This window comes from Arachis stenosperma, chromosome 2 (genome assembly GCF_014773155.1).
Source record: "Arachis stenosperma cultivar V10309 chromosome 2, arast.V10309.gnm1.PFL2, whole genome shotgun sequence".
Taxonomy (NCBI): Eukaryota; Viridiplantae; Streptophyta; class Magnoliopsida; order Fabales; family Fabaceae; genus Arachis; species Arachis stenosperma.
The window spans coordinates 51,051,046-51,073,684 of record NC_080378.1 but is presented as its reverse complement, the minus strand read 5'-3'; the positions used below and the strand labels follow the sequence as shown (position 1 = coordinate 51,073,684).

Here is a 22,639-nt window from a genome sequence, read left to right as displayed (position 1 = left end):
TTCCCAGGATCTTGTCTCTTTTGAGGTAATTTCTGCCTAGACAAGTCATCCAGTTCTTTGGTGAGCAAAGAAGGTTTGTTCTCCCAAGTCTCATTTCCAAATAACTTGTCATTTAGCTTCATGATTGCTCCAAGGTATTTAGCAACTTGCTCTTCAGTGACATACTCATCCTCTTCAGAGGAAGAATACTCATCAGAGCTCATGAATGGCAGAAGTAAATCCATTGGAATCTCTATGGTCTCATTTTGAGCCTCAGATTCCCATGGTTCCTCATTAGGGAACTCATTGGAGGTCAGTGGACGCCCATTGAGGTCTTCCTCAGTGGAGTTCACTGCCTCTTCTTCCTCTCCAAATTCGGCCATGTTGATGGCCTTGCACTCTCCTTTTGGATTTTCTTCTGTATTGCTTGGAAGAGTACTAGGAGGGAGTTCAGTAACTTTCTTGCTCAGCTATCCCACTTGTGCCTCCAAATTTCTAATGGAGGACCTTGTTTCAGTCATGAAACTTTGAGTGGTTTTGATTAGATCAGAGACCATGGTTGCTAAGTCAGAGGGGTTCTGCTTAGAATTCTCTGTCTGTTGCTGAGAAGATGATGGAAAAGGCTTGCCATTGCTAAACCTGTTTCTTCTACCATTATTGTTGTTGAAACCTTGTTGAGGTCTCTGTTGATCCTTCCATGAGAAATTTGGGTGATTTCTCCATGAAGAATTATAGGTGTTTCCATAGGGTTCTCCCATGTAATTCACCTCTTCCATTGAAGGGTTCTCAGGATCATAAGCTTCTTCTTCAGATGAAGCATCCTTAGTACTGCTTGGTGCTTTTTGCATTCCAGACAGACTTTGAGAAATCAAATTGACTTGCTGAGTCAATATCTTGTTCTGAGCCAATATGGCATTCAAAGTATCAATCTCAAGAACTCCTTTCTTCTGATTTGTCCCATTGTTCACAGGATTCCTTTCAGAAGTGTACATGAATTGGTTATTTGCAACCATTTTAATTAGTTCTTGAGCTTCTGTAGGCGTCTTCTTCAAATAAAGAGATCCTCCAGCAGAGCTATCCAAAGACATCTTGGACAGTTCAGAGAGACCATCATAGAAAATACCTATGATGCTCCATTCAGAAAGCATGTCAGAGGGACACTTTCTGATTAATTGTTTGTATCTTTCCCAAGCTTCATAGAGGGATTCACCTTCCTTCTGTCTGAAGGTTTGGACTTCCACTCTAAGCTTACTCAATTTTTGAGGTGGAAAGAACTTTGCCAAGAAGGCATTGACTAGCTTTTCCCAAGAGTTCAGGCTTTCTTCAGGTTGTGAGTCCAACCATGTCCTGGCTCTGTCTCTTACAGCAAAAGGGAATAGCATTAGTCTGTAGACCTCAGGGTCAACCCCATTAGTCTTGACAGTGTCATAGATTTGCAAGAACTCAGCTAAGAACTGATGAGGATCTTCCAATGGAAGTCCATGGAACTTGCAATTCTGTTGCATTAGAGAAACTAATTGAGGCTTAAGCTCAAAGTTGTTTGCTCCAATGGCAGGGATAGATATGCTTCTCCCATAGAAGTCAAGAGTAAGTGCAGTAAAGTCACCCAGCACCTTCCTTGCATTGTTTGCATTGTTGTTGTTTTCGGCTGCCATGTCTTCTTCTTTGAAGATTTCTGTTAGGTCCTTTACAGAGAGTTGTGCCTTAGCTTCTCTTAGCTTTCGCTTCAAGGTCCTTTCAGGTTCAGGGTCAGCTTCAACAAGAATTCCTTTGTCGTTGTTCCTGCTCATATGAAAGAGAAGAGAACAAGAAAATATGGAATCCTCTATGTCACAGTATAGAGATTCCTTGAGGTGTCAGAGGAACAGAAGAATAGAAGAAAGAGGTAGAAGAATTCGAACTTAGTGAGATAGAGTTCGAATTGTGCATTGAGGGGGAGTGGTACTCCATAAATAGAAGGATGTGAGAAGAGGGGAAGAAATTTCGAAAACTAAGTTAAAAAGATTTTAAAAACATTTTGAAAAACTTTGATTGATTTTCGAAAACCAAGAGTGGGAAAGAAATCAAGTAATTTTTGAAAAAGATTTTGAAATTAGAAATTAAAAAGATATGATTGAAAACTATTTTGAAAAAGATGTGATTAAAAAGATTTGATTGAAAAGTTATGGTTTTAAAAAGATATGATTGAAAAGATATGATTTGAAAATAATTTAAAAAGATTTGATTTTTTTAAAAATTAATGACTTGCCTAACAAGAAAAGATATGATTCAAACATTAAACCTTCCTCAACAGAAAAGGCAACATACTTGAAATGTTGAATCGAATCATTAATTGTTAGCAAGTATCTTTGAAAAAGGAAATAAATTGATTTTGAAAAAGATTTGATTGAAAAGATATGATTTGATTTTGAAAAACTTTGAAAACTTGAAAAAAAATTGATTCGAAAACAAAATCCTCCCTCTTGTGCCATCCTGGCGTTAAACGCCCAGAATGGTGCACATTCTGGCGTTTAACGCCCAATGCACTACCTTTTTGGGCGTTAAACGCCCAACCAGGCACCCTGGCTGGCGTTTAAACGCCAGTCTGTCCTTCTTCACTGGGCGTTTTGAACGCCCAGCTTTTTCTGTGAAATTCCTCTGCTGCATGTTCTGAATCTTCAGTTCCCTGTACTATTGACTTGATAATAGAACCAAGATCAGATAAACAATGCATGTAAGACACCAAACTTAAAATTAGACACTAGACTCAAACAAGAAACATAAAATATTTTTGGTTTTTATGATTTTGAAATTTTTTTTTTGGATTTTTCAAAAATTATATGGAAATAGAAAATAAAGGTTTCAGAATTCTTAATTTGAATTCCAGGAATCATTGCAATGCTAGTCTAAGACTCCGGTCCAGGAATTAGACATGGCTTCACAGCCAGCCAAGCTTTCAAAGAAAGCTTCGGTCCAAAACACTAGACATGGCCAATGGCCAGCCAAGCCTTAGCAGATCATTACTCCAATAGCAAGATTGATAGAAATCAACAAGCTCTTGTGATGATAAGTTGAAACCTCGGTCCAATAAGATTAGACATGGCTTCACAGCCAGCCAGACTTCAACAGATCATCATGAAACTCTAGAATTCATTCTTAAGAATCGAAAAATACCTAATCTAAGCAACAAGATGAACCGTCAGTTGTCCATACACGAAACAATCCCCGGCAACGGCGCCAAAAACTTGGTATGCGAAATCGTGATCACTACAACTTCGCACAACTAACCAGCAAGTGCACTGGGTCGTCCAAGTAATAAACCTTACGCGAGTAAGGGTCGATCCCACGGAGATTGTTGGTATGAAGCAAGCTATGGTCACCTTGTAAATCTTAGTCAGGCAGACTCAAATGGTTATAGATGAAATATGAATAAAACATAAAGATAAAGATAGAGATACTTATGTATATCATTGGTGAGAGCTTCAAATAAGCGTATGAAGATGCTTTGTCCCTTCCGTCTCTCTGCTTTCCTATTGTCTTCATCCAATCCTTCTTACTCCTTTCCATGGCAAGCTTATGCAAGGGTTTCACCGTTGTCAGTGGCTACCTCCCATCCTCTCATTGGAAATGTTCAACGCACCCTGTCACGGCACGGCTATCCATCTGTCGGTTCTCAATCAGGCCAGAATAGAATCCAGTGATTCTTTTGCATCTGTCACTAACGCCCCGCCCTCAGGAGTTTGAAGCACGTCACAGTCATTCAATCATTGAATCCTACTCAGAATACCACAGACAAGGTTAGACCTTCCGGATTCTCTTGAATGCCGCCATCAGTTCTTGCCTATACCACGAAGACTCTGATCTCACGGAATGGCTGGCTCGGTTGTCAGGCGAGCGCTCGGTTGTCAGGCGATCAACCATGCATCGTGTATCAGGAATCCAAGAGATATTCACCCAATCTAAGGTAGAACGGAGGTGGTTGTCAATCACACGTTCATAGGTGAGAATGATGATGAGTGTCACGGATCATCACATTCATCAAGTTGAAGAACAAGTGATATCTTGGAACAAGAACAAGCGGAATTGAATAGAAGAACAATAGTAATTGCATTAATACTCGAGGTACAGCAGAGCTCCACACCTTAATCTATGGTGTGTAGAAACTCTACCGTTGAAAATACATAAGAACAAGGTCTAGGCATGGCCGTGAGGCCAGCCTCCCAAATGATCTAAGAACTAGATGTCCAAAGATGATCTAGAGATCTAAAGTGATCAAAAGATGTAAATACAATAGTAAAAGGTCCTATTTATAGAGAACTAGTAGCTTAAGAATGAGTAAATGACATAAAAATCCACTTCCGGGCCCACTTGGTGTGTGCTTGGGCTGAGCATTGAAGCATTTTCGTGTAGAGACTCTTCTTGGAGTTAAACGCCAGCTTTTGTGCCAGTTTGGGCGTTTAACTCCCATTTTGGTGCCAGTTCCGGTGTTTAACGCTGGGAACTCTGAAGGTGACTTTGAACGCCGGTTTGGACCATCAAATCTTGGGCAAAGTATGGACTATCTATATTGCTGGAAAGCCCAGGATGTCTACTTTCCAACGCCGTTGAGAGCGAGCCAATTGGGCTTCTGTAGCTCCAGAAAATCCACTTCGAGTGCAGGGAGGTCAGAATCCAACAGCATCTGTAGTCCTTTTCAGTCTCTGAATCAGATTTTTGCTCAGGTCCCTCAATTTCAGCCAGAAAATACCTGAAATCACAGAAAAACACACAAACTCATAGTAAAGTCCAGAAAAGTGAATTTTAACTAAAAACTAATAAAAATATACTAAAATCTAACTAGATCATACTAAAAACATACTAAAAACAATGCCAAAAAGTGTATAAATTATCCGCTCATCACAGGTCCAAGTGAAAAGCTTGAGACTGAGTGGTTAAAGTCGTGATCCAAAGCAAAAGAGTGTGCTTAAGAACTCTGGACACCTCTAATTGGGGACTTGAGCAAAGCTAAGTCACAATCTGAAAAGGTTCACCCAATTATGTGTCTGTGGCATTTATGTATCCGGTGGTAATATTGTAAAACAAAGTGCTTAGGGCCACGGTCAAGACTCGAAAATAGCTGTGTTCAAGAATCAACATACTAAACTAGGAGAATCAATAATACTATCTGAATTCTTAGTTCCCATGGATGCCAATCATTCTGAATTTCAACAGATAAAGTGAGATGCCAAAACTGTTCGAAAGCAAAAAGCTACTAGTCCCGCTCATCTAATTAGAATATGAGCTTTACTTAAAACTCTGAGATACTATTGCTTCTTAAGTTCTTTTTATCCTATTTTATTTATCTAGTTGCTTGAGGACAAGCAACAATTTAAGTTTGGTGTTGTGATGAGCGGATATTTTATATGTTTTTTGGGGGTAATTTCATGTAGATTTTAGTATGTTTTAGTTAGTTTTTAATAGATTTTTATTAGTTTTTAGGCAAAAATCATATTTCTAGACTTTACTATGAGTTCGTGTGTTTTTCTGTGATTTCTGCGAAGATAAACAACATAAACTGGTGTTTAACGCCAGTTCCATGCTGCATTCTGGCGTTCAGCGCCAGAAACAGGTTGCAAGTTGGTGTTCAGAGCCAGAAACAGGTTACAACCTGGCGTTCAACTCCAGAAATAGCCCAGGCACGTGAGAAGCTTAAGTCTCAGCCCCAGCACACACCAAGTGGGCCCCAGAAGTGGATTGCTGCACTATCTATCTCAGTTTACTCATTTTCTGTAAACCTATGTTACTAGTTTAGTATTTAAACAACTTTTAGAGATTTATTTTGGATCTCATGACATTTTTAGATCTGAACTTTATACTTTGTGACGGCATGAGTCTCTAAACTCCATTGTTGGGGGTGAGGAGCTCTGCAGCGTCTCGATGAATTAATGCAATGATTTCTGTTTTCCATTCAAACATGCTTGTTTCTATCTAAGATGCTGATTCGTACTTAACTGTGATGGATGTGATGATCTGTGACACTCATCACCATTTTCAACCCATGAACAAGTGCCTGACAAACACCTTCGTTCTATATCAGATTGAATGAGTATCTCTTAGATTCCTTAATCAGAATCTTCGTGGTATAAGCTAGAATCTATTGGCAGCATCCTTGAGAATCCGGAAAGTCTAAACCTTGTCTGTGGTATTCCGAGTAGGATTCAGGGATTGGATGACTGTGACGAGCTTCAAACTCGCGAGTGTTGGGCGTGGTGATAGACGCAAAAGGATCAATGGATCCTATTCCGACACGATCGAGAACCGATAGATGATTAGCCATGCTGTTACAGAGCATTTGGACTATTTTCACTGAGAGGATGGGAAGTAACTATTGACAACGGTGACGCCCTACATACAGCTAGCCATGAAAGGAGCCTTGCATGTTTGAAAGTGAGAAAGCATTATGTTACAGGAATTCAGAAGACAAAGCATCTCCAAAACTCCAACATATTCTCCATTATTGAGTAACAATTACTTCTTTTATGCCCTTTCACTTTTTATAATTGAAGCTAAAGAACCCTATTGGTATCCTGACTAAGAATAATAAGATAACCATAGCTTGCTTTAAGCCAACAATCTCCGTGGGATTTGACCCTTACTCACGTAAGGTATTACTTAGACGACCCAGTGCACTTGCTGGTTAGTAGTATGAGTTGTGAAAAGTTTGATTTACAATTTCGTGCACCACCGCCCTTATCTCTATAGGCTTGGGCTGCCTTTGGATTGGGGTCGTGTTCCTCTATTTGGGCCCTTTATTGGGCTTTCCTGCGATTTGGTCGAGCTCTTTGAGAGGAGGTCGGTTTGTCCTGACCTGAAGAGGTCGGTCGCTTTGTTTGTAGAATATCCTGGGTCGGACAGCTCGACCCAGGGTATGAACAACAACCCACCATGCTATGATCTTCCCTTTCTATTAGTTTCATTTCGTTCATATTAGTGTTAATTTTCGATTATGCATATTTGCCTATTCTCATGTTAAAAAAAAAAGAGCAATATGATTGATAAACCAATATTTTGCGGTTTATCTTGTGCTTAATTTAGTGGATTTTATCCACTATTCTCACACTTATTCATAGAAATCGCATGTTTTACATTTTTCTTCCTAATTTTGTGCTATGATTAAAAACATGCTTCTTTGGCCCTAAATTTGCTAATTTTAATCCTCTCTTATTACCGTTCGATGCCTTGATAAGTGTGTTAAGTTTTTTCAGGGTTTATAGAGCTGGAATGACTTAGAAGATGGAAAGGAAGCATGCAAAAGTGGAAGAAATACAAGAAATCGAAGGAATTGCAAAGCTGTCAAGCCTGACCTCTTCGTATTAAATCGATCATAACTTGAGCTACAGAGGTCCAAATGAGACGGTTTCGGTTGTGTTAGAAAGCTAACATCCGGGGCTTTAAAATGATATGCAATTTGCCATAGTTGCCTTGCTGTTAGATGACGCGTACATGTGGATGATGCGTACATATGGATAGTGCGGTAGACAAGCAACACGTACGCATGGGCGACGTGTACGCATGACGGAACCACGTGCTGTACATATCAAAAAATCACTAGGGGCGATTTTTGGACTGTTTTTAGCCCAGTTTCAAGCGCGAAAACACTAATTAGAGGCTGCAGAGTGGGGAAATGAATCATACAGAGAGGCTCTCTCCTCTCTCTAGGTTTTTAGGTTTATTTTTTTCAAATTCAGGTTCAATATTCTTTTAATTTAGTTTCTCTTTTAGTTTTATTTGTTCTAGTATTCTAGTTTATTTATTTTCCTTGTTGATTTCTCTATTTTTCCAATTTGGTTTATGAACTCCATGTTAGATTCAATTTTTTTTTAATGCAAGTTAAGGTATTTCATATTTATTGCTTCTTTCTTCAATTTATTGTCATTATTCCCTCTTGTAATGTTGGTTTTAGATTTTATATTCTCTTATTTCTTTTCAATGCTTTTATTTTGTGCCTTCCAAGTGTTTGATAAAACGCTTGGGAGGGTTTCAAATTAGACTTTTATATTCTTAACTTGGATTAATTTTTTGGAGACTCTTGAGTTATCAAAAGTCTTTTGTTGATTGGTAATTAAGACTTGCTAGTTGGCTTAGGCTTTACTAAATCTAGTCTTTGATTAGGACCTATGAACCTAAGTTGATTTTGCTCACTTGACCTACCTTTATTGTGAAATTTTTTACCACACAAAAATCTTTCATCGTTGGTCCGTACTCTGGTAGTGTGAGCTAGAAAGTATGGTTGGAGTCGTTGGGGAGAAAGTATAAGGGCGTAGGCAAACTTTTCTATCTTTTGATAGTTTAGTTCAGCCCCTTGCAAAGCCTTACTGATGAAGTAGATAGGTTGTTGCCCACTTTCGTCTTCTCTGACTAGTGTTGAGGCTATTGCCCGACACCCTATAGCGAGGTATAAGATTAGTTCTTCACCTTCCCTAGGTCGGGTTAAGATGGGTGGTTGTCCCAAAAATGTCTTAAAGTCCTGGAAGGCTTGTTCACACTCTGGGGTCCATTCGAACCTTTTCCCCTTCCTCAATATTGCATAGAAGGGGAGAGATCTTAAAGCTGATCCAGCTAAGAATCTGGATAAGGCTGCCAATCTTCCGTTGAGTTGTTGTACCTCTTTGACGCAGGTCAGACATTTCATATTGAGTATAGCCTGGCATTTATCTAGGTTTGCTACAATTCCTCTCTGGGTGAGCATGAAACACAAAAATTTACCAGCTTCTACCGCGAAGGTGCACTTTGCGGGGTTAAGTCGCATCCCATGCTTTCTTATGGTGTCGAACACTTTGGTAAGGTCGGATAACAACGATTCCTCACTTTGTGTTTTTACCAGCATGTCATCTACATAAACCTCCATTAGCTTTCCGATGTGATCGTCGAAAACCTTGTTCATCAATCTTTGATATGTAGCTCTTGTGTTTTTTAGTCCGAAAGGCTTGACTGTATAGCAATAGTTCGCTCTTGGGGTTAAGAACGAGGTCTTTTCTCGGTCGGGTGGATACATTGGAATTTGGTTGTATCTTAAATAAGCATCCATGAAGGAGAGGTACTTGTATCCGAAAGAGACATCCACTAGAGTGTCTATATTTGGGAGCGAGTAGGGATCTTTTGGGCAGGCTTTATTGAGGTCTGTGTAATCGGTACACATTCGCCACTTTCCATTTGACTTCTTTACCAAGACTACATTGGCTTGCCATAATGGGTATTTTACCTTCCTTATGAACCCTGCTTCTAACAAGGCTTATACCTGCTCTTCGACGGCTTGTGACCTCTCTGGGCTGAGCTTCCTATGCTTTTGTTGTACTGGCCGAGACCCAGGATATACTGCCAGTTTATGGCACATTAGCTCGGGATCTATTCCGGGCATGTCTGCAGCCTTCCATGCAAAGAAATCGGCATTATCCTTTAGGAAATGTATCAGTAGCTCCATTAGTTTCCCTTTAAGGTTGCCCCTATATTTGTTATTTTATCCCGGGCATCCTCGATCTGGACTTCTTGGATCTCACCTTCAGGTTGTGGACGAAGTTCTTCGCGAGCTTGAACTCCCCCGAGTTGGATAGTGTTGACTTCCTCTCCTCTGGGGTTGCCTTTAAGATTTAGACTTTCGTTGTAACAGCGTCGCGTGAGCTTCTGGTCTCCTTTTATTGTGGTGATCCCTTCTGGAGTTAGGAACTTCATACACAGATATGGAGTGGAAACTACTATGGCGAGTGATGAGCGGATATTTTATACGCTTTTTGGGGGTAATTTCTTGTAGATTTTAGTATGTTTTAATTAGTTTTTAATAGAATTTTATTAGTTTTTAAGCAAAAATCATATTTCTGGACTTTACTATGAGTGTGTGTATTTTTCTATGATTTCAGGTATTTTCTGGCTGAAATTGAGGGAGCTAAGCAAAAATCTGACTTAGGCTGAAAAAGGACTGCTAATGCTGTTGGATCCTGACCTCCCTGCACTCGAAATGGATTTTCTGGAGCTACAGGAGTCCAATTGGCGCGCTCTCAATGGCGTTGGAAAGTAGACATCCAGGGCTTTCCAGCAATATATAATAGTCCATACTTTGCGCAAGGATAGACGACGTAACTTGGCGTTGAACGCCAAGTTCATGCTGCTGTCTGGAGTTGAACGCCCAAAACACGTCATAACCTGGAGTTTAACGCCAATAAAGGCCTCTACTCGTGGATAGCTTTAATCTCAGCCCCAGCACACACCAAGTGGGCCCCAGAAGTGGATTTCTGCACCAATTATCTTAGTTTATTCAATTTCTGTAAACCTAGGTTACTAGTTTACTATTTAAACAACTTTTACAGACATTTCTTGTACCTCATGATATTTTCAGATATGAATTACATACTTTTGACGGCATGAGTCTCTAAACTCCATTGTTGGGGGTGAGGAGCTCTGCAGCGTCTCGATGATTTAATACAATTCCTTTGTTTTTCCATTCAAACACGCTTGTTCTTATCTAAGATGTTTATTCGCACTTAATTATGAAGAAGGTGATGATCCGTGACACTCATCACCTTCCTTAATCCATGAACGTGTGCCTGACAACCACCTCCGTTCTACATCAGACTGAATGAATATCTCTTAGATTCCCCAACAGAATCTTCGTGGTATAAGCTAGATGGATGGCGGCATTCATGAGAATCCGGAAAGTCTAAACCTTGTCTGTGGTATTCCGAGTAGGATTCCGGGATTGAATGACTGTGACGTGCTTCAAACTCCTGATGGCTGGGCGTTAGTGACAGACGCAAAAGGATCAATGGATTCTATTCCAACCTGATTGAGAACCGACAGATGATTAGCCGTGCTGTGACAGAGCATAGGAACGTTTTCACTGAGAGGATGGGAGGTAGCCATTGACAACGGTTACACCCTATATAGAGCTTGCCATAGAATGGATTTTGCGTGTGAAGAAGGATTTCAAGGAAGAGTTGAAGTCAAAGGACAAAGCATCTCCAAAACTCCAACATATTCCCCAGTACTGCACAACAAGTAACATTGTACCCTCTTTTATTTTTATAATCAAATCTAGTAATTTCACTTTTAATCCTATTGGCCTCCTGACTAAGATTAATAAAATAAACATTAATTGCTTCAAGCCAATAATCTCCGTGGGATCGACCCTTACTCACGTAAGGTATTACTTGGACGACCCAGTGCACTTGCTGGTTAGTTGAACGAAGTTGTGAAGTTGATTTTGGACAAGGCTCTATTATCATATTCCATAAAGAGATACAATTTCGTCCACCAAGTTTTTGGCGCCGTTGCCGGGGATTATTGAGTTTGGACAATTGAAGGCTTATTTTATTTCTTAGATTAGGAATAATTTATTTTTGTTGTTACAGAGTCATTAAATTTTGATAGGATAGTTTCTTTTCAAAAATTTCTTGTTAATTTTTCGTGAAGTTTAGTGTTTTATTCTAAGTTTGGTGTTAATTGCATATTTCATATTTTCTTTAAAATTTTCGTGTTAGTGTTCTTGGTTCTTCCTTGATTTTTAAGTTGTTCTTGATAATTGGTTATACCCTTTGGAACCTTTTTCAAAAATATATCTTCTTTGATTTAATCTTGTGCCAAACTTTAAGTTTGGTGTTTTCTTGTTAATATTTTCATATTTTTTCGAAAACTTTATTAAAGTTTCTAAAAATTTTATGTTTGGTGTTCTTCCTTGTGTTCTTGGTGTTCTTGTGAATCTTCAAAGTGTTCTTGAGTTTTTCTTGTGTTTGAATCTTAAAATTTTTAAGTTTGGTGTTCCTTGGTGTTTTCCCTCCAAAAATTTTCGAAAATAAGGAACATTAGATCTAAAAATTTTAAGTCTTGTGTCTTTTGTGTGTTTTTCTCTTTCATCATAAAATTCAAAATTCAAAAAAAAAATAAAATAAATATATATATTTTTCTAACTAATTTTGAACTACTTTTTTTTTGAAAATTTTATATTAAAAATTCCATTTTCAATTTCAAAATATTTTCACTTTCATTTATTTATTTCGTTTTTATTTTATAAAAATTTTAATTTTTATAAAATAAATAATACCAACATATTCCACAATCCTTTATAAACAAATAACTCTATTGTTCAATATGGAAGCAAGTGGGAATGAACAGTCCAAGAGGACCCTGGGGTCATATGCTAACCCCACTACTGCTTCATATGGGAGCAGTATTTGTATACCCTCCATTGGAGTTAGTAGATTTGAGCTGAATCCTCAGCTCATTATCATGGTGCAGCAGAACTGTCAGTATTCTGGTCTTCCACATGAAGAACCTACAGAGTTTCTGGCACAATTTCTGCAAATTGCTGATACAGTACATGATAAGGAAGTAGATCAGGATATCTACAGATTATTACTGTTTCTATTTGCTGTAAGAGATCAAGCTAAGAGGTGGTTAAATAACCAGCCTAAGAACAGCATAAAAACATGGAAACAGCTGTCAGAAAAATTCCTGAATCACTATTTCCCTCCCAAACGGATGACACAGCTAAGGCTAAATATCCAAGGCTTCAAACAAGGAGATAAGGAATCCCTTTATGATGCCTGGGAGAGATACAGAGAGATGCTAAGAAAATGCCCCTCTAAAATGTTTTCAGAATGGGTGCAATTAGACATCTTCTATTATGGGCTTACAGAAAAAGCTCAGATTTCTCTAGACCACTCAGCTGGTGGATCTATACACATGAGAAAAACAATTGAAGAAGCTCAAGAGCTTATTGATACAGTTGCCAGAAATCAGCATCTGTACCTAAGCAGTGAATCCTCTATGAAAGAAGAAGCTAAAACAGTAACTGCAGAACTCAATCCAGTGGATCAGGCTAATGAATTCAATCAGCAATTAGATTTTCTAACTCAGCAGCTAGCCGAATTCAAGGAAATATTACAGGAAACAAGAATGGCTAACAGGAACATGGAAGTACAATTAAAGCAGACAGAAAAGCAACTGTCAAAACAAATAACAGAAGAATGCCAAGCAGTTCAATTAAGAAGTGGGAAAACATTAAATACCTCACTTCAAAGTAGCAGGAAACCAAGAAATGAACAGGTGGATACTCAAAATCCCTCTGAGGACAATCAGAGCCCAGAGAGGAATAATGCTGGCGCTGAACGCCCAGCCCATGCTCATTCCTGGCGTTCAACGCCAGAAACAAGCATGGATCTGGCGTTGAACGCCCAAAGGGAACATGGTTCTGGCGTTCAAACGCCAGTAACAAACAAGGAAATGGCGTCTAACGCCACTCCAGCTCCCACCTCTGGCATTCAAATGCCAGTGGGGGATCAGTCACCTACGAGTGCTGATGATAACCCTTCTAAAAAGGCTTCCCAACCCACTTCTGTAGTCAATAAACCTGCAGCAACTAAGGTTGAGGAATACAAAGCCAAAATGCCTTATCCTCAAAAACTCCGCCAAGCAGAACAGGATAAGCAATTTGCCCGCTTTGCAGACTATCTCAGGACTCTTGAAATAAAGATTCCGTTTGCAGAAGCACTTGAGCAAATACCTTCTTATGCTAAGTTCATGAAGGAAATTTTAAGTCATAAGAAGGATTGGAGGGAAACTGAAAAAGTCTACCTCACTGAAGAATGTAGTGCAGTCATTCTGAAAAGCTTACCTGAGAAGCTTAAAGATCCTGGGAGCTTTATGATACCATGCACATTAGAGGGTAATTGTACCAAGCAAGCTTTATGTGATCTTGGGGCAAGTATCAACCTAATACCTGCATCTACCATCAGAAAGCTTGGTTTAACTGAAGAAATTAAACCAACCAGGATATGTCTTCAACTTGCTGATGGCTCCATTAAGTACCCATCAGGCGTGATTGAAGACATGATTGTCAAGGTTGGGCCATTCGCCTTTCCTACTGACTTTGTGGTGCTGGAAATGGAGGAGCACAAGAGTGCAACTCTCATTCTAGGAAGACCTTTCCTAGCAACTGGCCGAACCCTCATTGATGTCCAAAAAGGGGAAGTAACCTTGAGAGTCAATGAGGAGGAGTTCAAGTTGAATGTTGTCAAAGCAATGCAACATCCAGACACCCCAAATGACTGCATGAGTGTTGATATTATTGATTCTCTGGTAAGAGAGGTCAATATGGCTGAGAGTTTGGAATCAGAGCTAGAGGACATCTTTAAAGATGTTCAGCCTGATTTGGAGGAGTCAGAGAAGATAATAGAACTTCTGAAAATCCCTCAAGAAGAGGAGAAACCTCCAAAACCCGAACTCAAACCATTACCACCATCCCTAAAATATGCATTTCTGGGAGAAGGTGATACCTTTCCTGTAATTATAAGCTCTACCTTAGAGCCACAGGAAGAGGAAGCACTAATTCAAGTGCTAAGGACACACAAGACAGCTCTTGGGTGGTCCATCAGTGATCTTAAGGGCATTAGCCCAGCCAGATGCATGCATAAGATCCTATTGGAAGGTGACGCCAAGCCTGTAGTCCAACCACAGAGGCGGCTGAACCCAGCCATGAAGGAAGTGGTGCAGAAGGAGGTCACTAAATTACTAGAGGCTGGGATTATTTATCCAATTTCTGACAGCCTCTGGGTGAGCCCTGTCCAAGTTGTCCCTAAGAAAGGTGGCATGACAGTGATTCATAATGAAAAAAATGAACTGGTTCCTACAAGAACAGTTACAGGGTGGCGTATGTGCATTGATTATAGAAGGCTCAATACAGCCACCAGAAAGGATCATTTTCCTTTACCATTCATAGACCAGATGCTAGAAAGACTAGCAGGTCATGAATACTACTGCTTCCTGGATGGATATTCAGGTTATAATCAAATTGCAGTAGATCCCCAGGATCAGGAGAAAACGGCATTCACATGCCCATCTGGAGTATTTGCATACAGAAGGATGCCATTTGGCCTGTGCAATGCACCTGCAACCTTTCAAAGGTGCATGCTCTCAATTTTCTCTGATATGGTGGAAAAATTCCTGGAGGTCTTCATGGATGACTTTTCAGTATTTGGAGACTCATTCAGCTCCTGCCTTAACCATTTAGCACTTGTTCTGAAAAGATGCCAAGAGACTAACCTGGTTTTAAACTAGGAAAAATGCCACTTTATGGTGACTGAAGGAATTGTCCTTGGGCACAAAATTTCGAACAAGGGAATAGAGGTGGACCAAGCTAAGGTAGAAGTAATTGAAAAATTGCCACCACCTGCTAATGTTAAGGCAATCAGAAGCTTTCTGGGGCATGCAGGATTCTATAGGAGGTTTATAAAGGATTTTTCAAAAATCGCCAAACCTCTGAGCAACCTGCTAGCTGCTGACACGCCATTTATCTTTGATAAAGAGTGTTTGCAGGCATTTGAGACTCTGAAAGCTAAATTGGTCTCAGCACCAATCATCTCTGCACCAGACTGGACATTACTATTTGAATTAATGTGTGATGCCAGTGACCATGCCATTGGTGCAGTGTTGGGACAAAGGCATGACAAGCTTCTGCACGTCATTTACTATGCCAGCCGTGTTCTAAATGACGCACAGAAGAATTACACAACCACAGAAAAAGAACTGCTTGCAGTGGTTTACGCCATTGACAAATTTAGATCCTATTTAGTAGGATCAAAGGTGATTGTGTACACTGATCATGCTGCTCTTAAATATCTACTCACAAAGCAGGATTCAAAACCCAGACTTATAAGATGGGTGTTGCTTCTGCAAGAGTTTGATATAGAAATAAGAGACAGAAAAGGGACAGAAAATCAAGTAGCAGATCACCTGTCCCGAATAGAACCAGTAGAAGGGGCGTCCCTCCCTCTCACTGAAATCTCTGAAACCTTTCCGGATGAGCAACTGTTTGCCATCCAGGAAGTGCCATGGTTTGCAGACATTGCAAACTACAAGGCAGTGAGATTCATACCCAAAGAGTACAGTAGGGTGCAATCAAAGAAATTAATCACAGATGCAAAGTACTACCTTTGGGATGAACCATATCTCTTCAAGAGATGTGCAGACGGAGTAATCCGTAGATGTGTGCCTAAAGAGGAAGCACAGAAGATCCTTTGGCATTGCCATGGATCACAGTATGGAGGACATTTTGGAAGTGAGCGAACAGCCACAAGAGTCCTCCAAAGTGGCTTCTACTGGCCTACTCTCTATAAAGATTCCCGAGCATTTGTGCTTAACTGTGACAGTTGCCAAAGATCAGGCAACCTACCTCACAGTTATGCCATGCCTCAACAAGGAATCTTAGAGATTGAGTTGTTTGATGTATGGGGCATTGATTTCATGGGACCCTTCCCACCATCATACTCAAACACTTATATTCTGGTGGCAGTGGATTATGTATCCAAATGGGTGGAGGCTATTGCAACACCCACCAATGACACTAAAACAGTGTTAAAATTCCTCCAGAAACACATCTTCAGCAGATTTGGTATCCCTAGAGTGTTAATTAGTGATGGGGGCACTCATTTCTGCAATAAACAGCTTTATGCTGCTCTGGTTCGTTATGGAGTTAACCACAGGGTGGCTACTCCATATCATCCACAAACTAATGGGCAAGCTGAAGTCTCAAATAGAGAACTCAAAAGAATCCTGGAACGGACTGTAATTAACCGTAGAAAGGATTGGGCAAGAAGCTTGGATGATGCTCTGTGGGCATACAGAACAGCATTTAAGACCCCCATAGGGACCTCTCCATACCAGCTAGTGTATGGAAAGGCGTGTCACTTGCCAGTGGAACTGGAACACAAGGCCTACTGGGCAACCAGATTCCTGAACCTTGATGCCAAGTTAGCTGGAGAAAGACGATTACTCCAGTTAAATGAGCTAGAGGAATTTAGACTCAATGCTTTCGAAAATGCAAAAATTTACAAAGAGAAAGCAAAAAGATGGCATGATAAGAAATTGTCATCCAGAGTCTTTGAGCCAGGACAGAAAGTTCTGTTATTTAATTCAAGGCTCAAATTATTCCCTGGGAAATTAAAATCCCGGTGGAGAGGTCCATATGTAATCACAAGCGTATCACCATATGGATACATAGAACTTCAGGATAGTGACTCTAACAAAAAGTTCATTGTTAATGGACAAAGAGTCAAACACTATCTTGAAGGAAATTTTGAGCAAGAATGCTCAAAACTGAGACTTGATTAGAGCTCAGTAGTAGTCCAGCTAAAGACAATAAAGAAGCGCTTGCTGGGAGGCAACCCAGCCAGTTACAAAGTTTATTTATTAATTAAATAAATTTTCTTTTTTTTTACAGGTTTATGTCCAAGTATCTCCAAGGTAAAATAGCAATTGGTTGGATTCACAGAGTTATAAAAGAAATTGGAGGCTTACTGGCATGAAAAATCCAGTAAGAAACATTTTGGGCGTTGAACGCCCAAAAGAAGCACCCACTGGGCGTTCAACGCCAGTAAGGGTAGCTTTCTGGGCGTTAAACGCCAGAAAGGAGCATCCTCTGGGCGTTAAACGCCAGAAAGATGCATCAACTGGGCGTTGAACGCCCAGGAGAAGCAACATGTGGGCGTTAAACGCCCAAACCATGCAGCAGTTGGGCGTTTAACGCCAGGATGGTGGGGAGGAGGTACAATTCGTTTTTCTTCATAATTTTTCAAAATTTTTATGTTTCAATTCATGATTTCTTGCATAAACATATTTCAAATTATCACTTTCAATTCCAAAAGTTTTTATCCTAATTTCTAAAATCCCTTTTTCAAAAATATCAAATGTATCTTAATTCATAAACACAAATCTTTTTCCAATCCAATTCTTTTTCAAATATTTTTAATTTCTTCTCATATCTTTTTCAACTCATCTTATCTTTATTTGAAAATGCCTTTCCTTCTACTCCTCTCCTTTCCTTTCTTTTGCTTGAGGACAAGCAAACCTCTAAGTTTGGTGTGATTTGCCATGATCACTGAGTTAAAACTCATTAAGATCATGGCACCTAAGAGAACAGGAAGAGCAAGGATGTGAACTTAAGGGAGCTGAAGCGTCAGAAATTAATTCTTGAAGGCACCCCACAGACTAAAGGAACATCCACTTCCCAAAATACAGGTTGTTAAGTTCTAATTCCAGCTTTAACTCTGTGATAGTATTATTATAGGATTTTACCTTAGAAATTATATAGTAGTAGTAGTAATTAGTATGTCTATTTTGATTTTATTTCCAATTAAGCTATAATTTATTTTTCTCATCATCATCAGGCATGAATAAAGTAGTATAATTTTTTTAAGAATAAAGAAGTAATTTATATTTTTGAGTTCTTAGTAATAAAGACTATAATTAATTATATGTGGTGGCAATACTTTTTGTTCTCTGAATGAATGCTTGAACAGTGCATAAATTGTACTTTGAATTTGATGAATATTGGCTCCTGAAAGGATGAGGAACACGAAAAATATTGTTGATGATCTGAAAAATCATGAAATTGATTCTTGAAGCAAGAAAAAGCAGTCAAAAAAAAAAAAAACAAGCCATGAGCACTAGCCAAGAGTAAAAAAAAGGGATCCAAGGCTTTGAGCATCAATGGATAGGAGGGCCCAAGGAAATAAAAACCAGGCCTAAGCGGCTAAACCAAGCTGTCCCTAACCATATGCTTGTGGCATGCAGGTCCAAGTTACAAGCTTGAGACTGAGTGGTTAAAGTCGTGATCCAAAGCAAAAGAGTGTGCTTAAGAGCTCTGGACACCACTGACTGGGGACTCTAGCAAAGCTGAGTCACAATCTGAAAAGGTTCACCCAGTTATGTGTCTGTGGCATTTATGTATCCGGTGGTAATACTGGAAGACAAAGTGCTTAGGACCACAGCCAAGACTCATAAATAACTGTGTTCAAGAATCAACATACTACACTAGGAGAGTCAATAATACTATCTGAATTCTGAGTTCCTAAGGATGCCAATTATCCTGAAAATTTAAAGATACAGGGGGATGCCAAAACTGTTCAGAAACAAAAAGCTACAAGCCCCGCTCATCTAATAAGAATCTGAGCTTCATTTAAAACTCTAAAATATTATTACTTCTTAATTTCTGTTAGAACCTATTTTATTCATCTAGTTGCTTGAGGATAAGCAACAGTTTAAGTTTGGTGTTGTGATGAGCGGATATTTTATACGCTTTTTGGGGGTAATTTCTTGTAGATTTTAGTATGTTTTAATTAGTTTTTAATAGAATTTTATTAGTTTTTAAGCAAAAATCATATTTCTGGACTTTACTATGAGTGTGTGTATTTTTCTGTGATTTCAGGTATTTTCTGGCTGAAATTGAGGGAGCTTAGCAAAAATCTGACTTAGGCTGAAAAAGGACTGCTAATGCTGTTGGATCCTGACCTCCCTGCACTCGAAATGGATTTTCTGGAGCTACAGGAGTCCAATTGGCGCGCTCTCAACGGCGTTGGAAAGTAGACATCCAGGGCTTTCCAGCAATATATAATAGTCCATACTTTGCGCAAGGATAGACGACGTAACTTGGCGTTGAACGCCAAGTTCATGCTGCTGTCTGGAGTTGAACGCCCAAAACACGTCATAACCTGGAGTTTAACGCCAATAAAGGCCTCTACTCGTGGATAGCTTTAATCTCAGCCCCAGCACACAAGTGGGCCCCAGAAGTGGATTTCTGCACCAATTATCTTAGTTTATTCAATTTCTGTAAACCTAGGTTACTAGTTTACTATTTAAACAACTTTTACAGACATTTCTTGTACCTCATGATATTTTCAGATCTGAATTACATACTTTTGACGGCATGAGTCTCTAAACTCCATTGTTGGGGGTGAGGAGCTCTGCAGCGTCTCGATGATTTAATACAATTCCTTTGTTTTTCCATTCAAACACGCTTGTTCTTATCTAAGATGTTTATTCGCACTTAATTATGAAGAAGGTGATGATCCGTGACACTCATCACCTTCCTCAATCCATGAACGTGTGCCTGACAACCACCTCCGTTCTACATCAGACTGAATGAATATCTCTTAGATTCCCCAACAGATTCTTCGTGGTATAAGCTAGATGGATGGCGGCATTCATGAGAATCCGGAAAGTCTAAACCTTGTCTGTGGTATTCCGAGTAGGATTCCGGGATTGAATGACTGTGACGTGCTTCAAACTCCTGAGGGCTGGGCGTTAGTGATAGACGCAAAAGGATCAATGGATTCTATTCCAACCTGATTGAGAACCGACAGATGATTAGCCGTGCTGTGACAGAGCATAGGAACGTTTTCACTGAGAGGATGGGAGGTAGCCATTGACAACGGTTACACCCTATATAGAGCTTGCCATAGAATGGATTTTGCGTGTGAAGAAGGATTTCAAGGAAGAGTTGAAGTCAAAGGACAAAGCATCTCCAAAACTCCAACATATTCCCCAGTACTGCACAACAAGTAACATTGTACCCTCTTTTATTTTTATAATCAAATCTAGTAATTTCACTTTTAATCCTATTGGCCTCCTGACTAAGATTAATAAAATAAACATTAATTGCTTCAAGCCAATAATCTCCGTGGGATCGACCCTTACTCACGTAAGGTATTACTTGGACGACCCAGTGCACTTGCTGGTTAGTTGAACGAAGTTGTGAAGTTGATTTTGGACCAGGCTCTATTATCATATTCCATAAAGAGATACAATTTCGTCCACCAGCGAGCTGGTTCAGGGTTGTCCGACCTATTAAGGCGTTATATGCTGAGCTCACATTGACTACGATATAGTCTATGCTTAGTGTCCTTGAATGAGTTCCTTTTCCAAAGGTTGTATGTAGCGAGATGTATCCTAGTGGCTGAATTGGAGTGTCTCCGAGTCCGAACAAGGTATTCGGATATGCTCTGAGCTCTTTCTCTTGTAGGCCGAGCTTGTCGAAGGCAGATTTGAACAAGATATCTGCGGAGCTTCCTTAGTCTACCAACGTTCGGTGGAGATTAGCGTTGGCGAGTATGATGGTGATGACAATGGGATCATCATGCCTTGGGATGATGCCGGTGGCGTCTTCTTGAGTGAAGGTAATAGTGGGGAGGTCAGATGACTTATACCTTTCTCCGACATGATATACCTCTTTAAGGTGTCTTTTGCGGGATGATTTAGAGATCCTTCCTCCTGCGAATCCTCCATTTATCATATGAATATGTCTTTCAGGGGTGTGAGGTAGACGTTCAATTCGTCCGACCTCTTCATCCCTTCTTTTCTTTCTCAGTTCATCCATTTTATTGGCTAAGAACCGATAAAGTCGCCCTTCTCGTGCTAATTTTTCTATGACGTTCTTTAGGTCGAAGCACTCGTTGGTGGAATGTCCATAGATTCGGTGGTATTCGCAATACTTTGTCCGACTTCCTTCTCTTTTGTGTTTAATTGGGCGAGGCGGGAGAATTTTCTCAGTGTTGCATATCTCTCGGTAAACGTTTACAAGGGACACTCGAAGGGGGGTGTAGTTGTGGTACTTTCTAGGTTTCTCAGTGGGTTGGTCTTCTTTCTTCCGGGATTCCTTATCCCTGTCTTGAGGTGGGTAGGAGATTCTGGTTTTTGAGTTATCTCCCAATCGGAAATTCTCCTCTATGTTGATGTACTTTTCTGCCCTTTCTTGAACCTCGTTTAGAGATGTTGGGTGCTTATTGGATATTGAGTGGCTAAAAGGTCCTTCTGTTAGGCCGTTGATGAGCCCCATGATGGACGCTTCTGTTGGAAGACTTTGTATGTCCAGACATACTTTGTTGAATCTCTCCATGTAACTGCGGAGGCTTTCCCGATCTCCTTGCTTAATCCCTAGTAAGCTTGGAGCATGCTTGGCATTGTCCTTCTGGATGGAGAATCTAGCTAAAAATTTCATGGCGAGGTCATCGAAGCTTGTAATCGACCTTGGCGGTAAGCTGTCGAACCACTTTATTACTGTCTTGGTCAAGGTCCTTGGGAAAGCTTTACAACGGATTGCATCCGAGGCATCTGTGAGATACATCTGGCTTCTGAAGTTGCTGAGATGATGACTTGGGTCGGACATACCATCATAGGGAGTCATGTCAAGAGCTTTGAAGTCATTTGGGACTTTAGCATTCATGATTTCCTTGGTGACTGGGTCTTGGTCCTTGTGGGGGCTATCTTCGTGACTGGATCAAGTGGTTTTAGTTTTGAGGTCAGCCTCGAGCTTTATGAGCTTGTCTTCTAGCTCTCGACGCCGTCTTGTTTCTTTCCGGAGGTCCTTCTCTGCTTCCCGCTGATGCTCAGCCTATTTTTTGAGCTGCTTGAGGTGATTCTGTTGTTCTCGAAGAGCGTCTAATATTTCTGTGTTTGGGGATTGCTTATCTTCCCTATTTTGAGGTATGTCTTTGAAGGTGACTTTCGTGTTTTTGTTTGGCATTCTGTCCATCAAACCAGAGTTGTAATCGTTGTCATGGTCGTTTGCCATGGTGATGGGATGACTTTTAGCTTCCCCGGCAACGGCACCAATGTTCCGAGGGTTACCTGAAACTGAAGGTCGATCTCGGATGAGATCTTCTGATGGGGTCGGAGCTGTTGTGTCCGACTTGTTGGATCTGGTGGTGCTGCTGATTCTTGATCACCGGAGGGTGGTGGTACCTGCAATAGACTCCGATGCTTAAGTTAGCACGTGCTCCAATGTATTTATAGTAGTGTAGAGTGACCTCCCTTGAGATAAGTTTGTTATCTTATCTTATCTTTGAGCGAAGTCACCTTATCATTTTAGGCCAGCCGCCTT

The 22,639-nt window shown here is 40.1% G+C and overlaps 1 protein-coding gene and 1 non-coding gene across 2 annotated transcripts; one reads left to right on the top strand and one right to left on the bottom strand.

Moving 5' to 3' along the window:
- Positions 1–1,121: 1,121 nt before the first annotated feature.
- LOC130964672 (small nucleolar RNA R71) lies at positions 1,122–1,229 on the top strand. The gene has a single exon (XR_009080757.1). It is a non-coding gene; the product is annotated as a small nucleolar RNA R71 (small nucleolar RNA).
- Positions 1,230–20,830: 19,601 nt separating this feature from the next.
- LOC130962874 (uncharacterized) lies at positions 20,831–21,595 on the bottom strand. The gene has a single exon (XM_057889033.1). It carries the CDS (start codon positions 21,593–21,595, stop codon positions 20,831–20,833), a length of 765 nt encoding a protein of 254 aa, XP_057745016.1.
- Positions 21,596–22,639: the final 1,044 nt, after the last annotated feature.